This window comes from Apium graveolens, chromosome 9 (assembly GCF_009905375.1).
Source record: "Apium graveolens cultivar Ventura chromosome 9, ASM990537v1, whole genome shotgun sequence".
NCBI classification, from domain to species: domain Eukaryota; kingdom Viridiplantae; phylum Streptophyta; class Magnoliopsida; order Apiales; family Apiaceae; genus Apium; species Apium graveolens.
In genome coordinates, this window is record NC_133655.1 from 189,132,071 (window position 1) to 189,151,759 (window position 19,689).

Consider the following 19,689-nt stretch of genomic DNA (forward strand, 5'->3'; position numbering starts at 1 on the left):
TTTATTAATTATTTTCTGAATAATTACAAAAATATTTTCTAAAGCCGGGAATCGTCCAACCTCAACCGTTTTTACAACCCGAAACTCTTCCGAAAACTCCTTCCTAACCTAATCTGGTAATTCCAGACATTTTCCATGTTTTGACTTTTTCGATCCGGATTACAGTTTGACCCGTGAGCGGCCCAGCGCAAAATTTTCGATACGGTAATCCTTTTCGATAACATATCTTCGTACAAAGCGTTTTATAAAAACCCGATTTTGATAATTATCCAAAACAGGATAATGCTTATCTGAAACAGAATAATTCTTATCCAAAACATGATAATGTTTATCCAAAACGTTATCCGATAGGATCGTTTTTATAGTTAATTAGTGGCTAGAAAACGTATTTATCGATCCAACACGATCCAGAACGTACCAATATTCCGTAAATATAAATAGCCCTTTTCTTATTTCATTTCACTCGTATAATCATAATCAGACAGTACAAACCAGTAAAACATGGAGAAACCCCTAATAAAATGTCGCGTTCTTGAAAATCAATCGCACAAACGAAGGCGTTATCGAACTTCGATTCGGGCGTGCAATATATCAAAACGAAGCTCTTGAAAAACTCTTTCTGAATCAACCATCCATTTTTGTGCAGAAATCAAGAGTAAGTGAGGCATAGAAAAGAAAGCCAGTGATCGGTATATAGAACTGAAATGTAGAAAAAGAAAGCAATTGATTGATGAATAGAAGTAAGGCATGGAAAAAGAAGGAAAGTAATTGAAAAGTAAAACTGTTAGATGAGTACAAGTAAAGTTGGAAGTCATCTGTGACAAGGCAATTACTTCTGAACCTTTCTTCGAGATATATTACAGATGTTTCTGAAATTTCTCATAACATGTTGCTAGTATTCAAAATAAATCTTTTTTATACTGCAGGCGCTTTAAACTGTTCAACCTTGAACCCTGATCATATCATTGAACTTGAGTTGTAAGCTTTATTTCTTGTAAACCACCAACGGTTGATTTCCCAGATATTAAACCATACAAATACAATACTACTCCACAAATACTTACATACCATAAACCAAGTATTTCAACAGAATTTCTTGAGCATACGGAAACTTATACACCCTGGAATACCCTATCACATCAAAGATCAATACCATGTAGTATCATTGAACCATTATTCTTCAGATACTTAATTCTTCATCAGGCTTGAAGTCGTTCTTCATATTTACATCTTGATACACCCTGGTGATACCTGTGAAATATTTTATGCTCTGAGATAAATGTTTTATCAATGTTAATCATAATTCTATTTTTATTGAATTGCAATGATTATTATATTGAATTGGTTTAGAATTGGATGGTTTTATAAATGTGGACCAGATTCGTGGTCAGACCATATTCGTGGTCATATTAGGCCAATGCGTGCCTTGGATCCAGTATATAGAGCAAATATGGGAGTCTTACTCGGGGTTAGTGCGTGACTGATCAGCAGCCTAACCTTGGTTTTTAAAAATGAAAAGAGAATATCCAATTCTATTCATTGCTTATCAAGAAACTTGATTCTTCTGAATCATTTCAATTGATCATTGTTGAACCTCATTTATTGCTATTATGACTTGCTGAGCTAGTTAGCTCACTCTTGCAAATCTGTTTATGTTATTTTATAGTTGAAAAGGAAATTGTTGGTAACAGGATTCTCAATCCAGTATGCAAGCTAGGATTCCAGGATAAGATGGACCGAGTTAGCAGGAGCTTTATAATGTAGATGAGTTATGTAAGATTGTCAGAATGATATCATTATCAGTTATAAGCGGAACTAGTTGGGATTTGGTACGATGTAATAAAAGTTAAGGTTGTGGCTTGTTTTCATACTTTAACCTGTTGCGATCCATGGTTATGGTAATTAGGGTCTTTACATATATTACTTTCATAAGCAGGTATATATATTGAGTGTGTATGTGTTGTGAAACCCAAACTTCTGACCCGGGTTTGGAGGGCGTCACAACGATCCAAGACTCTGACTCAAACTTCATGTAAAGACAACTATGTAATTTACATATCAGCTAATTATTAATAAGTTTTGTAAATATTATTAATACAAGGTATGGATCTCAATATGGTATAATTCGAAATTAACAGACTAAGAGCAATTGTAAAGATCAGAGCTATAAAACAATCTTGTTAGCTCAAGGAAACTACGTGATTTTAAGCACATTTATTGACTCGAGATCTTTTCCATATTCTTTTTATATTCCTACTAGCTTAGGATCTTTATCTACTTGTAATACTCTTGTTTACTCAGACTCTTTAAATAATCTTGTTGATTCAAAATAGTTCATATGTTAGGTCCATGCAGAGGGTAAGAACTATCCCAAGTTCAACAAGATAATCTCAAGTTCAAAAATATGAACATTAAGAATTTTTAGTAAAGAATTATGAACTATCGCTATAATGACAAAATTTTTAAAAAATAAAGATTAAAAAAGGATATCGTGTGCCATCATAACTCATCGAGAGGACAAGCTTTGGCTGCTAAAATTATAGCGCATGTCATACTAAGCACTCATAGTAATACTAGAAGCCCATGCTTGAGATTCTTCGCCATCACCTCAAAGTACCTTGCCTGCTAGAACTATTATGGTAATCAAACAAGTTTAAGTTGATTATGATGATCTCTCTTCCTTTCTGGGAGTCTCAATATATACCGTGTGCATAAAATCTGAATATATTATATGAAGCTAATCTTGACCAAAAATAGAAGGTAATCTGTTTGTTTGTAAATTCATAATTGTAACTTGTAAATTTGCCCCCACTCCAGCAAATTAATATGTTTTTCTATATTAACTTGTAACTTGTTTCTTGGTTTGGCATTATAATCTGTTTTCTGGTTTTCCTAGTTCAATGGATTCTAAATTATGAAATTTGCATTGATGTATAGCTATCAATGGCACAATAGTTTTTGTACTGATTATTTAATATGGTCATTTATCACAGTATAATGATTTAATATGCTTGCAAAATTAGAGTAGTTAGTATTTTATATTTTCATTTTTGTTGGTTTATTTAGTTTATAGTCTATATTGTGCAAAGTTTTGTGAATTTTTCAAGATTTACTAATATCGTAAATGTTTGCACGATGTGCATCCGGGCCTTGTTAACCCTACCCTTCTTCATCTTCAGGCTTCACATAGATCTTCAGATATTTGGAGGTTAGGTGGTGGTGATATGTTGAAGTGTCGGTGTAAAAATCCTAATAATCAAATGATCTTTCACCGCTGGATCTTCATATGGTCCCTTTACTTCAGTCTTGGTTTCTATGGTATGGCTCGGGTGGCATTTTTACAGCTTGATTGGAGTCTCATATCAGCTCTTGTTGAGAGATGGCGGCCATAGACTAATACTTTTCACTTGCCTATGGGAGAGGTCACTATTACTTTACAGGATGTAGGTATTCTTTCAAGGCTTCATGTTGATGGTGATGTTGTTATTTCTGATGTCACCCCTGGCCCTGGTATGAGTTGGCCTACTTATGTTGGTGAGATTTTTGGTAGCACTCCCGATCCGAAGAAAGACATGAATGGATCAAGAGTTCGATTGACCTTTATTTCTTCATGTGCTCCACCACATTTACCACATGACGCATCAGCATGTGATATTCGGTTTCAGGTGTTGTGTTATCTTGTTCATTTGTGTGGTGGTGTACTTTTTACTGATTATTCGGGAGGTCTCTTCCATTCCATATTTCTGCATTTTCTTCGTGACCTAGATATATGTGGAGATTATGCTTGTGGGCTGCAGTTCTTGCATATTTGTATAGGGAGTTATGCAAGACAAGCAAAAAGGACGTTGATGAGGTAGCTGGTTGTCTGATATTGTTGCAGTTATGGGCATGGGAGAGATTGCCCACTCTTGCTCCCATCCTCACCTTTGTTCCTTTATTTGATGCTCATTTCTAGGAGGGTCAGCCTACAGCTCCACGTGGATTCTGGTAATTTACCATTGTTTAATATTTTTGGGTTCATTAATCCCCAAATTGGGTTTTAGATGATGTTTAAAAGAACTTGATATGATACGGAAAGGGTTAGGGTTTAGGGTTGTTAGGAACATGTTGTAGGCTTTATGATACTTCACCAAAATACCTTAGTAGATTTAATTAAGTGTGTTTGTAACTATTAACGGATAACCACACTTGTTCATCCGTTGATAGAGTAGCTTATGTTTAAATAAGTTTTTGTAGCACATTACTGTATACTGTAATGTCTTAGAGAATTAGAGGTTGTAGAATATTCTAAGTCATGTTGACTACTAGAATGATATGCAAAATAGATTGGCTAATTATAAATATTAGATGTCTTGTAATTTTGCATAAATGAAATTGTGTCAACTGATATGAAAATACTTTCAACGGATGATTCTTTAAGGCTTCGACGGATGACTCAAGATACTATCAACGGATGATCCAATAGAGATTAAATGAATAATCTACAAAGTCTTAACGGATAATAAATTCAAATTGCAGTTAATAGTGACTTGACAGTCACATGGGTTGATTGTATACAAAAGGAATGTGGCAGCCTATTAGAAGGTTTATGAGAACAAATAAGCATTTCCATTTCCATGCTTACTTGAATAAATACAAAGATGCTGGATAGAGAGATGAATAAATATGTGATTAGACTTAGACATTTTTTATATATTTGTCTTTTTCATATGTAACTTGGTGATATATAAACCAAGAATAGCAAGTAGATAATAATAAATCGATTGAACTGAGAAATAGAAAAAGCTACATATGTCAGGAATTTCTCTGTTCTTTCTTTGTAACTTTACTTGTAAGCAGCTGTGTGCATTCTTGCATCACAGAATTCTCAATCAATATATCTCTGGTGGAAAAGATCAATCCACCAGAAAGTTTTTAAATCTTTATGTTTAATTACTTGTGTGTTTTGAATACTTATATATTTCATTTCCGCACACTTGCATATTCAAACAAAGATATATTTTGGTAAAAACTTTTCTTAATTTCCAAAAAAAACCAAGAATTACATTCAACCCCCTTCTATAATTCTATTGTTTGATTGTTTGAGAATACCAATTGGTATCAGACCAAGATCTTGACACACTAAGAGTTTAAAGATAAAAATAATTAACAACATGAGTAGGAAGGATGTTGGAGTGAAGATTCCTTTTCTGGACAAAGACAACTATCACCATTGGAAGGTGAAAATGCACCTGCATCTTCTCTCTCAAGATGAAAGGTATGTTGATTGCATTGAGAAAGGCCCTCATATACCTCGCAGAGCTGCAACAGACGTTGGAGGAGCTGTTGACAATGAGTAGACAATTCCAAAGCCACAATCAGAATGGACAGATGAAGACATTGAGCAAGTGCACAAAGATAAAAAGGCTATTAACATTCTGTTCAATGGTCTTGAGGGAGATATGTTTGACAATGTCATCAACTACAACTCTACTAAGGAAATTTAGTATACAATTCAAATCATATGTGATGGAACTGAACAAGTGAGGGAAAACAAGATGCAAATTCTAATCCAGCAGTATGAGAACTTTTATTATGAAGATAGTGAATCTTTAAGTGACATTTTTAGTAGATTTCAAAAACTACTAAATGCACTGAAGCTGCATGGAAGAATCTACCAGAAAAAAGATTCAAACTTGAAATTCCTTAGATCTCTACCAAAAGACTGGAAGCCTGTGATTATCTCCCTTAGAAACTCTCAAGTTTATAAAGATTTTACTTTGGAGAGAGTGTATGGCATTTTAAAAACTTATGAGCTTGAGTTAGAACAAGATGAGTAGTTAGAGAAAGGAAGGAAGAAAGGAGGATCGATTGCATTGGTAGTTGAACAAGAGAGAGTGAAAGAGATAAAGGTTGAAGCTGTGGAATCTGCACCAAACTCAAGGGTTTGTAAAAGCAACGGAAAAGGGATAATGGCTGAGCATGAAGACCATCTCAATCAGGATGAAATGGAGGACATTGAATGAACATCTAGCTTTCCTATCAAGAAAATTTGCCAAGCTCAAATTCAAAATGAATTTTGGAGCAACCAAGCCAAATATAAACATGGTGGATAAATTTAAATTCAAGTGTTTCAAATGTGGCTTGGGTGGTTGTGGCGCCCTCCAAACCCGGGTCAGAAGTTTGGGGTCCACACACACACCTTAATTATAACCTGCTTATAACAATAATAAAGATAATAATAATATATGCAATGACCCTACTTACCAACCACCACGGACCGCAACAGGTTAAAGTATGCACACAAGCCAAACATACTAATATATTACAAACCGTTCAAATCCCAACTATTTCAAATTCAAACTGAGTATTAAATATTATTACAAACTTTTACAAACTTAAATTATTCCAAAAGAAGCCTACTAGCTCAGCTTTCTCAACCTGAACCCCTAGCTCTCGCGCTGGACTGGGGATCCTCTTTACCAACTGGTTCCTTTTTAACTGGAAAGAATATAAATAACATCGCACAAATGAGCTAACTAGCTCAGCAAGTCACAATGACAAAACTGAGAATAATGATCATCAGGTTAATATGGTTATGATATCAAGTGAACAATGGATTATGATTTAGAATTGGATATTATACTTTTAATTTAAAACCAAGGTTAGGCTGCTGATCAGTCACGCACTAACCCCGAGCAAGGCACACAGCATTGCTCTAACTACTGGATCCAAGGCACACATTGGCCTAACTTGACCATTATATGGTCTGACCACGAATCTGGTCCATAATTTTATAAAAACAATCCAATTCTAACATAATAACAGAATATGTAATAATAAACAATAATCGAAATCATTAACAACAATATATGTTTAACAATGAAAGGGTTTCAATCCTTGTAAGGATCAACAAGGTACTTTCAAAGCTGGAATGCTGGGTAATGAAAGAATTGGATAACAAAGGAAACAACGTTTCAAGATTTCAAGGATTTGGTCTTTCAAAGCATAAGATATCATGGATTGAGTATATAAAAATTCAGTTCAGTGTCTGGTATTTAGTTTGTATGTATTTGTGGAGTAGTATCGTAGATTTGTGGTTCGTGTTTGGGTATACAATAATCAATGGCTTAGAAAAAATATGGTTCATAGCTCAAGAACAATAACTGAAATCAGGATTTAGGTTTCCGTGCTTCAAAGCACTTGCAATGTCAACAAGACTATCAAGAATTACAATATCTCGAGAAAGTTCAGAACACTTGCCTGATATTAGCTTACTATCCTGCACTTGCTTTCAATCACAATCGTCTTACTCCTCAACTACCTGTTTCCCTTTCCTACACCTTGCCTCTTCTGCTCACATATCATAAGCATCTATCAATCAACAACTCACAGGATTCTATTCAACACATACTTCTATCTACCCTTCATTTTACCCAAATCCGATTAACGGATTGAAATCTATGCAATAACCAAGTAAACACCGAATATATAGACCGATAGTCAAACAACAGGTCACGTATAACACATAATACATCACGTAATCAATGACATATCATCTATAAAGAAGTCTCGGGTCATAAATATGCTTTCGGGTATTTAAAATGATTTTTAAAACATTTTTCGGAATTAAAACGGGTCGTTGGATCAATTTCGGGTTAATAAACAGGGTTCGGTTGGCCCATTCTGGCTCCGAAATAATTTTAGAATAATTATCGAGCCTTGGAAATAATTTAGAATAATATTTTAAAGCTCGAAACTATTTTTCAGAATTTTTAAATCATTTTTAAATAATTAAATCTAATTAAATAACTAATTAAAATCAATTAATAATTAATTAAATCAATTAATCAATTAATTTTCGAATTAATTGACTAATTAATCAATTAAAAATTAACTGAAATTAATTAACTAATTAATTCAGATTTATTTGTGAATTAAAAATAATTTTCGGAATTAAAATAATAATTTTTAGAATTTTTAGAAATTAAAAACGAATTTTTATAATAAAAATAAATAGGAAATATGATTTTTAAACATTTTTAAAACAGAAATCCAATTTTTGCAAAGTCTGGAAACTACAGGGACCAAACTGCATCGTTTTCAAAACTGCAGGGACCAAACTGCAATTTTGCAGTCTAGTCGCCGGAAAAAGTCGTGAGTGGCCGGAGAACATGTTCCCGACGTCCTCACCCCACCAACACCTCCAGATCACATCTACAGGTTACCAGGAACACAACCATGCAATCAAAACAACCTAACAATCCCTGAGTTGGCCGGAATTTGGCCGTGAAGTTTTCCAGTTTCCGGCGAACATCGGAAAACTTCAAAACACAACTCCCTTCTCTACAGACCTCGTTGGTTCATGAAACTTATACGACTAGATTGCAAATTTCACAGAGAACACAACCCACTATAACACAACATCAATCTATCACAGAATAAGAAACCCCCAAATTTCAATTAAGAACATTCATACGGGTTATAAACCCTAATTTTGAAATTCGAAAATTAAACTCAAATTTGAACATGTTATTGAACTCCAAATCAGACGTATGACATATGAAAATCATCAGGAAAACAAGCTCTACAACATGCAATCATCAAATCATACAAACAATCATCCGAACAAAAATTCATATTTTTAATAAAATAAATTCGAAAATAAATAAATTTTTAGAAAAATAACCTTGATTTCTGCAGTGAAATAAAGCTCAGAATCTGATAGAACACCTCAAATCCTTCGTTTTGGTTACTCAAGCTTTAAAAACAGAGATCGGTAACGCCTTCGTTTTGCTGTTTGATTCTTAGAACAGTTTATGTAATTAGGGTTTTTCTCTGAAAATTATATAATTAACTATCTGCAAATGATTTTGATACGAAAAAAGGCTATTTATAATTACGGAAAATTTGTATCCCGTTGGATCATTCCGGATATAAAACAGTACGTTTATCTGTAAAAACTGATCCAAACGGTATCGGTTTTCGGGATAATTATCCAAATCAGTACAATTTGTACTGCGGTCTTGGTCTCAGCGCCTGGTTACACGTATTACGAAGTGATAATTGGGATAGTTTAATAAAAAGCTCCCGTTTATCGAAAATACGGGTGTTATTGATTTACCGAAACGAACATTGTATCAAAAATGTTGTGCCGGGACCCGCGCAGGACAAACCGTAAGCCGGATCGAAAAAGTCGAAACATGAAAAATGCTCGAAATATTACAATTAGGTTAGGAAGGAGTTCTCGGAAGAGTTTCGGGTTACAAAAACGTAACAACGGTTGACGTCGGTTGGTTCCCGTTTTTATAAAATAGATTTTAATTATCCGGAAAAAGATTTTAGAAATTTCATATGATTCTTATAAATCCATAAATCAACATAAAAATAATTAGGAAGATATGACAATTATCTATATTTTATTTTGGACATATAAAAATTAAAATACTCAATTAATATTATTTTTGAATATTCAAGTACAGATAACACTTAACAATTAACTCACAGAATAGATACTGGGCACACATAATAATATCAAAAATAATTACACGATATATCCCGGATATTACATCCTTCCCCTCTTAAAAGGATTCTGTCCTCAGAATCTCCTAAGAAAACAAATGAGGGTATTTTTCTCTCATATCATTTTCTAACTCCCAGGTTGACTCTTCAACCTTTGGGTTTCTCCACAATACTCTTACTAACTTTACCACTTTATTTCTCAATACTTTCTCTCTTGCCTCTAGAATCTCTATCGGACTCTCTACATATGATAAATCTGCCTGAAGCTCTATTGGCTCATATTCTATTACATGCCTGGAGTCTGGATTATATTTCTTGAGCATCGATACATGAAAAACATTGTGAATGTGCTCCATGTGCGGAGGTAACGCCAATTCGTAAGCTACTTTGCCAACGCGCTTTAGGATCTCAAAAGGTCCGACATATCTTGGGCTTAGCTTCCCTTTCTTTCCAAACCTCGTTAGTCCTTTCCATGGTGATACTTTCAGTAATACCAAGCTTCCTTCTTCAAATTCCATGTCTTTCCTTGATTGGTCTGCATATTTCCTCTGACGATTTTGAGCGGCTATTAATCTTTTCTGGATAAGTTCAACAACTTCCTTTGTCTGCTGTACCAGTTCAGGTCCAAGTATCTTGCGTTCTCCTACTTCGTCCCAATATATGGGAGATCTACATTTGCGTCCATAAAGGGCTTCATAGGGTGGCATTCCAATGCTGGCATGATAACTGTTGTTGTAAGCAAACTCTACCAGAGGTAAATGTTCGTCCCAACTTCCTTTGAAATCAATAGCACAAACACGTAACATATCCTCGATTGTCTGGATCATTCTTTCACTTTGGCCATCCGTTTGGGGGTGATAAGCTGTACTCATATTCAGTCTTGTTCCCAAACATTGTTGAAAACTCTTCCAGAATCTTGAATTAAACCTTGGATCTCGATCAGATACGATAGACACTGGAACTCCATGACGAACTATAATTTCTTTTAGGTACATATGGACCAACTTGTCGAGCGAAAATCTTTCATTTATAGGCAGAAAATGAGCTAACTTGGTAAGTCTGTCCACTATAACCCAAATGGCATCATGATAAGCCCTTGTCCTTGGTAATCCAACTATGAAATCCATGGTAATATGTTCCCACTTCCACTCTGGAATCTCCAATGGCTGTAGCAATCCGCTTGGTCTTTGATGCTCTGCTTTAACTCTCTGACAGGTATAACATTTGCTAACCCATTCCGCAATTTCCCTCTTCATATCTGGCCACCAATAATTCTTCTTTAAATCTTTGTACATTTTGGTACTCCCTGGATGGATGGAATATCTTGAACTATGTGCTTCTTGTAAAATTTCGTTCTTTAACTCCGTCACTGGTGGAATCCAGATTCTAGATGAAAATCTCAAAATGCCTTGATCATCCTTCTGCGTGCATAATTCTTCACCTACCAAACGATTTATATCTTGATCCATTACATCTTTCTGACATTTCTTTATTTTCTCCAACAACTCCGGCTGGAAAGTCATACTGTACACTTTCGCTTCCTCAGGTTCACAAACTCTAATTTCCAATTCCAATTTCTGAAATTCCTTATATATATCCTCATGTACTGATAACTCATTTAACTTTTCCTTCCGACTTAACGCGTCTACCACCACGTTCGCCTTACCGGGATGATAATTAATCGAGCAATCATAATCCTTGATTAATTCTAACCATCTCCTTTGCCTCATATTAAGTTCCTTCTGGGTATATATATATTTCAAACTTTTGTGATCTGTGAAAATCTCACACTTTTCTCCATACAAATAATGTCTCCAAATCTTCAAAGCAAAAACTATAGTTGCTAGCTCCAAGTCATGAGTAGGATACTTTTGTTCGTGTGGTTTTAATTACCTTGACGCATATGCAATCACCTTGTCGTGCTGCATAAGAACACATCATAATCCTTTGTAGGAAGCATCGCTATAAATTACGAAATTCCCTTGATCGTCTGGAAGTGACAAAACAGGTGTCGTGATTAATCTCCGCTTCAACTCCTGGAAACTTTCTTCGCACTTGTCGTTCCATATAAACTTTTCATTCTTTCGTGTAAGCTTTGTTAATGGTGTGGCAATCCTTGAGAAATTCTGAACGAATCGTCGATAATATCCTGCCAATCCCAAGAAACTTCTTACCTCAGTGGGTGTTCTCGGTCTCTCCCAATTCGTAATTGCTTCGATCTTTGCCGGGTCCACTTTGATCCCTTCATTACTGACTATGTGTCCTAAGAACTGAACTTCCTGTAGCCAAAACTCACACTTCGACAATTTAGCATATAACTTCTTTTTCCTTAAAATCTCTAAAGTTGTCCTTAAATGTTCCGCATGATCCTCCTCCGTCTTTGAATAGATCAAAATATCGTCTATAAATACTATAACGAACTTGCCCAAATATTCCTTGAAAATTCTGTTCATCAGGTCTATAAACGCTGCTGGGGCGTTGGTCAATCGAAAAGACATCACTAAAAACTCGTAATGTCCATACCTTTTTCTGAAAGCTGTCTTTGGTATATCTTCTGGTTTGATCTTCAGTTGATGATATCCCGATCTTAAATCGATCTTGGAGAAATACTTGGCTCCCTTCAATTGGTCAAACAAATCATCAATTCTGGGTAACGGATACTTATTCTTGATTGTCAACTTGTTGAGCTCCCTATAGTCGATGCACAGTCTCATGCTTCCATCTTTCTTCTTGACAAATAATACCGGGGCTCCCCACGGGGATACGCTGGGTCTGATTACTCCTTTCTCTAACAATTCCTGCAATTGCTTTACTAGCTCTTTCATCTCAACAGGCGCCATTCTGTACGGGGCTTTGGATACTGGTTCTGTTCCAGGTGCTAAGTCGATCGCAAATTCAATTTCTCTATCTGGAGGAAGTCCTGGCAATTCGTCGGAAATACGTCTGGAAATTCATTCACTACTGGGATATCTTCAAGTTTTGCTGGCTCCTGACTTTTGTCAATCACGTATGCTACGAAATGCTCGCATCCTTGCCGTAGTAACTTCTTGGCTTGAATCATCGTTAAGAACTTCTTTACTTGTTTCTGACCTTTGAACGTTACTATTCTTTCGTCTGGCGTTTTCACCATTACTTTCTTATTTTGACAATCTATCTGAGCATCATGCTTAGATAACCAATCCATCCCTAATATCACATCAAATTCTCCTAACTTAAATGGTATCAAATCTACACAAAACTTACTACCAGAAATCTCAATCTCACAATTTCCACAAACTTGGTTCACAGTTACACGTTCTTGATTTGCTAATTCCACAATCATTATTTCATTTAAGCACTCAACTGGACAGTTTAATTTACTAACAAAATCTTGTGAAACAAACGATCGAGTTGCTCCCGAGTCTATTAACACTTTGGCACATAAAGAATTCACATTAAGCGTACCTGCCACGACATCCGTATCCTGGATAGCATCCTTCACTGACATGTCGAAAACTCTAGCCCTCGGAGTCTCATTCACTATTGGGTTAGATCCCATAATTCTCAATGCATTACTGACTGGGGCTGGTGTCTTGCAATCCCTGGCCACATGTCCTGGCTTCCCACATTTAAAGCATGTAAATCCAATGACTGGAACCTTCACAGCTGGATTCCGGATAGGCTGATCCTTATTTGCTGGCTGATTTCGGCACTCCCTTGAATAGTGCCCTTTCTGGTTGCATTTAAAACATACCACATTCAACTTGTTACAAACTCCTCCATGCTTCTTTCCATAAACTTGACAATCTGGAAAAGTTAATCTCAACTGATTCGGCTGATTCACATTAGCTGGACAATTGCCCTGGCCTCCGTCTCCTGCATTTCGTCTCCTGAAATTAAAATTTCTCCCTGGCTGAAACTTGCCCTTCTTAAAATTTGGAAACTTCCCTGTTTGTGACTGACCTTCACTTCCCTCAACTTTCCTTTTCTTGCTTTCCTTATCTTTCTGGAACATCTCACTCTCTGTCTCTGCGATCATAGCCTTCTGTACAACCCCGGCATAGGTATCCAATTCAAAAATAGCTACCTTCCCCCTGATCCATGGCTTCAAGCCTTGCTGGAATCTCTTAGCTTTCTTTCTGTCAGTATCAACATACGATGGCACATACCTTGACAATTCCTCAAACTTCCCCTCATAATCTGTTACCGACATATTCCCTTGCTTTAACTCTAAAAACTTCAGCTCCATTTGATCCTGAACAAACTGAGGAAAATACTTTTCTAAAAACAATTCCTTGAACCTTTCCCAACTAATAACATCCGTGCCTTCCAATGTCTTCACCATTTCCCACCAACAGGTGGCCTCATTCTTCAGATAGTAACTTGCAAACTCAACCTTTTGTTCCTCTTTCACTTTCACTAAGGCAAATGCCTTTTCTATTTCCTTTAACCAAACATTTGCTTCAATTGGCTCTAAGGAACCCTTGAATTCTGGTGGGTTTATTGCCTGAAAAGTTTTGAAAGTTACCTGGGGATTGGTCTGTCTTTGTTGTTGTTGTGCCAGGTGAACTGTTTGTTGGGCCAAGATTTGAAGAATCTGGGCTATTGCTGGGTCCATGGGTCCTGGGTTCACATTCTGGGTTGTATCATCTTGGTTATTATTGTTGTTGGTTTCTTCATTCTGGGTGTTGGTGCGGGTATTTCTTCTAGGAGGCATTTTCTGTAAAGAATCAATCAATTTATTTAGCTTTTGAATCAAATCTTTGTATAAAAGAAAGGTTTTGTAAAACAGGAATATCTCTTTTTAAAAACAGTTGTAACTAAGTAAATTGCATGCTTCTTTACAGGATATAAACAGTTATGGAAAACAGGGTACATGGTATCACAGGGTATACTAGTGCAATAAATAAGGTAAAGTAAAACAGGTGCGATAAAGTAAATGACAATGTTGGAAAGGAAAAAGGTACTGATATATATAGATCAAAAGTTTTAGGTAGTACAAGCGTAAAGACGCTTCGAAAGTCAAAGCAAAATGGGTACAACAACCTACTCACTAGTCAGCATCGCTAGTCTATAAATACAACTCAAAAGTCTTCTGATACACACTACACACTACTGTCCATACTACATAACCATACAACACTGCTCAGTATCTCCATCTCTGAATCTCTAACTCAGCTCCAAGGAAACTCTGGTCCTGCCAGCCTCTCAAAGTCCTCCATCACCTCAGTAGCCCAGCCCATCAGTGCATCAGGGCCTCTGCCAGGTAGTGTAGCTCCATGTAGCCTAGCCTCAAGAACCCTCCGTGTCACATGAATCTCCTCTCGAAGCTCCCTCACACCACGATCAACATCTGTAGTCCTGATGATATGCTGTAACTCTCTGATCTGAGCCAACAAGGAATCACGCTCCAATATGAAAGGCCTCATACCGGTAATAAGGAACTGGGGGCAATGTAGACTGGAATGGGGCACCCGCTACTGAATGCCCAGTGGAATCTGAATCAGCTGGTGGGGGTCCTCTGACAGGTTGCCTCATGCCTGGAGGTGGAATAGCCTGCAATGGTACGGGCTGCAACACCGGTGGAGGTAGAATAGCCAATGCTGGTGGAATCACAGGACGTGGATCCGATGCTGGTGCTCCAACTGAAGGCTCTGAGTGATCAGCTGATACGGGAACAAAAGAGTCGGCCATCTCTGCTATCTGAAATTATATCGTAATATAAGAATCTCGTACCACGACGCAAACTATACTAATACCGGTTATACCATAACACTCAACCTCTCGACGTTCTATCATCCTATACCTTACTTCTAATCCTAACCCACTACCCATTCCCGTTAACCTAGGCTTGTGTCAGTGACTTATAACCTGTAGCTCTGATACCAAACCTGTGGCGCCCTCCAAACCCGGGTCAGAAGTTTGGGATCCACACACACACCTTAATTATAACCTGCTTATAACAATAATAAAGATAATAATAATATATGCAATGACCCTACTTACCAACCACCACGGACCGCAACAGGTTAAAATATGCACACAAGCCAAACACACTAATATATTACAAACCGTTCAAATCCCAACTATTTCAAATTCAAACTGAGTATTAAACATTATTACAAACTTTTACAAACTTAAATTATTCCAAAAGAAGCCTACTAGCTCAGCTTTCTCAACCTGAACCCCTAGCTCTCGCGCTGGACCGGGGATCCTCTTTACCAACTGGTTCCTTTTTAACTGGAAAGAATATAAACAACATCGCACAAATGAGCTAACTAGCTCAGCAAGTCACAATAACAAAACTGAGAATAATGATCATCAGGTGAATATGGTTATGATATCAAATGAACAATGGATTATGATTTAGAATTGGATAGTATACTTTTAATTTAAAACCAAGGTTAGGCTGCTGATCAGTCACGCACTAACCCCGAGCAAGGCACACAGCATTGCTCTAACTACTGGATCCAAGGCACACATTGGCCTAAGTTGACCATTATAAGGTCTGACCACGAATCTGGTCCATAATTTTATAAAAACAATCCAATTCTAACATAATAACAGAATATGCAATAATAAACAATAACCGAAATCATTAACAACAATAAATGTTTAACAATGAAAGGGTTTCAATCCTTGTAAGGATCAACAAGGTACTTTCAAAGCTTGAATGCTGGGTAATGAAAGAATTGGATAACAAAGGAAACAACATTTTAGGGTTTCAAAGATTTGGTCTTTCAAAGCATAAGATATCATGGATTGAGTATATAATAATTCAGTTCAGTGTCTGGTATTTAGTTTATATGTATTTGTGGAGTAGTATCGTAGATTTGTGGTTCGTGTTTGGGTATACAATAATCAATGGCTTAGAAAGAATATGGTTCATAGCTCAAGAACAATAACTGAAATCAGGATTTAGGTTTCCGTGCTTCAAAGCACTTGCAATGTCAACAAGACTATCAAGAATTACAATATCTCGAGAAAGTTCAGAACACTTGCCTGATATTAGCTTACTATCCTGCACTTGCTTTCAATCACAATCGTCTTACTCCTCAACTACCTGTTTCCCTTTCCTACGCCTTGCCTCTTCTGCTCACATATCATAAGCATCTATCAATCATCAACTCACAGGATTCTATTCAACACATACTTCTATCTACCCTTCGTTTTACCCAAATCCGATTAACGGATTGAAATCTATGCAATAACCAAGTAAACACCGAATATATAGACCGATAGTCAAACAACAGGTCACATATAACACATAATACATCACGTAATCAATGACATATCATCTATAAAGAAGTCTCGGGTCATAAATATGCTTTCGGGTATTTAAAATAATTTTTAAAACATTTTTCGGAATTAAAACGGGTCGTTGGATCAATTTCGGGTTAATAAACAGGGTTCGGTTGGCCCATTCTGGCTCCGAAATAATTTTAGAATAATTATCGAGCCTTGGAAATAATTTAGAATAATATTTTAAAGCTCGAAACTATTTTTTAGAATTTTTAAATCATTTTTAAATAATTAAATCTAATTAAATAACTAATTAAAATCAATTAATAATTAATTAAATCAATTAATCAATTAATTTTCGAATTAATTGACTAATTAATCAATTAAAAATTAACTGAAATTAATTAACTAATTAATTCAGATTTATTTGTGAATTAAAAATAATTTTCAGAATTAAAATAATAATTTTTAGAATTTTCAGAAATTAAAAACGAATTTTTATAATAAAAATAAATAGGAAATATGATTTTTAAACATTTTTAAAACAGAAATCCAATTTTTGCAAAGTCTGGAAACTGCAGGGACCAAACTGCATCGTTTTCAAAACTGCAGGGACCAAACTGCAATTTTGCAGTCCAGTCGCCGGAAAAAGTCGGGAGTGGCCGGAGAACATGTTCCCGACGTCCTCACCCCACCAACACCTCCAGATCACATCTACAGGTTACCAGGAACACAACCATGCAATCAAAACAACCTAACAATCCCTGAGTTGGCCGGAATTTGGCCGTGAAGTTTTCCAGTTTCCGGCGAACATCGGAAAACTTCAAAACACAACTCCCTTCTCTATAGACCTCGTTGGTTCATGAAACTTATACGACTAGATTGCAAATTTCACAGAGAACACAACCCACTATAACACAACATCAATCTATCACAGAATAAGAAACCCCCAAATTTCAATTAAGAACATTCATACGGGTTATAAACCCTAATTTTGAAATTCGAAAATTAAACTCAAATTTGAACATGTTATTGAACTCCAAATCAGACGTATGACATATGAAAATCATCAGGAAAACAAGCTCTACAACATGCAATCATCAAATCATACAAACAATCATCCGAACAAAAATTCATATTTTTAATAAAATAAATTCGAAAATAAATAAATTTTTAGAAAAATAACCTTGATTTATGCAGTGAAATAAAGCTCAGAATCTGATAGAACACCTCAAATCCTTCGTTTTGGTTACTCAAGCTTTAAAAACAGAGATCGGTAACGCCTTCGTTTTGCTGTTTGATTCTTAGAACAGTTTATGTAATTAGGGTTTTTCTCTGAAAATTATATAATTAACTATCTGCAAATGATTTTGATACGAAAAAAAGGCTCTTTATAATTATGGAAAATTTGTATCCCGTTGGATCATTCCGGATATAAAACAGTACGTTTATCTGTAAAAACTGATCCAAACGGTATCGGTTTTCGGGATAATTATCCAAATCAGTACAATTTGTACTGCGGTCTTGGTCTCAGCGCCTGGTTACACGTATTACGAAGTGATAATTGGGATAGTTTAATAAAAAGCTCCCGTTTATCGAAAATACGGGTTTTATTGATTTACCGAAACGAATATTGTATCGAAAATGTTGCGCCGGGACCCGCGCAGGACAAACCGTAAGCCGGATCGAAAAAGTCGAAACATGAAAAATGCTCGGAATATTACAATTAGGTTAGGTAGGAGTTCTCGGAAGAGTTTCGGGTTCCAAAAACGTAACAACGGTTGACGTCGGTTGGTTCCCGTTTTTATAAAATAGATTTTAATTACCCGGAAAAAGATTTTAGAAATTTCATATGATTCTTATAAATCCATAAATCAACATAAAAATAATTAGGAAGATATGACAATTATCTATATTTTATTTTGGACATATAAAAATTAAAATACTCAATTAATATTATTTTTGAATATTCAAGTACATATAACACTTAACAATTAACTCACAGAATAGATACTGGGCATACATAATAATATCAAAAATAATTACACGATATATCCCGGATATTACAGTGGTCATTTTTCCAATGAATGCAAAAACCTGATTTTTATAAAAAGAAATTTGAGCATGTGGACTACAATAAGAAGTACTTTGAACTGCTCAAACAAAAGGAAAGGGCTTTTCTGACTCAGGAAAATGACTGGGCGGCTGATGGGGTAGATGAAGATGAAGAAACAAGTTATGTCAATCTTGCCCTAATGGCCAAATCAGATGAAGCAAAAGTCAGTTCTTCAACCAATCAAGTAATCACTACTAATCTAGCACACCTTTCTAAAGATGAGTGTAATGATGCTATAAATGACATGTCAACAAAATTATATCATTTGCGTGTTACACTTAAATCACTCACTAAAAAAACACAAAAATTAAAGATAATAATTTGTTTTTAAGTGAGAGGAATACTGTGCTAGGAACTCAATTCGTTGAGTTTGAGAAACTGAAGATAGAGTGCAAGATTGCAAAAGATGAATTGACTGAATCTTTGAAGAAAGAAGAAATATTAAGAAAGTAGCTTGAACGAGAGCAAGAAGTAATCAAGGCTTGGAAATCATCAAGAAATGTAAGTGCCCAAATTGCTAAGGTTCAAGGTATAGAATCATTCTATGAAGAAGTCTGGAAAAAGAGCAAGGAGAAACTGGATCCTCTGTTGGTAAAAGGATTATCAACGGATGTGGAATCAACATATGATGAAGTTTCCGTCGAAAGCCAAAAGGGATTATCCGTCGAAAGACAAGGATCCATATATGTCGATTGAAAAGAAACCAATCGGCAAAGCTAAGCTAGCTAAACTCAATGAGAAATATGGATCAGTTTTCAAGAACTTTGTTACAGGAGAATCAAGTCAAGTCAAGGAGAATAAAAGAGTGAATGTGGGGCATCTGTCAATTAAGCAACTGAATGACAGATTGG

The 19,689-nt window shown here is 35.8% G+C and overlaps 1 protein-coding gene across 1 annotated transcript in view; it reads left to right on the forward strand.

The window, feature by feature from the left end:
- The first annotated feature begins 3,413 nt into the window (after window positions 1–3,413).
- Window positions 3,414–19,689, forward strand: part of LOC141685795 (serine/threonine-protein phosphatase 7 long form homolog) — a 29,948-nt gene continuing 13,672 nt past the window's right edge. Inside the window, exon 1 of the mRNA XM_074490881.1 lies at window positions 3,414–3,853. Within this exon, the coding sequence (XP_074346982.1) occupies window positions 3,414–3,853 (440 nt within the window). The remainder of the gene's footprint in view (window positions 3,854–19,689) is intronic.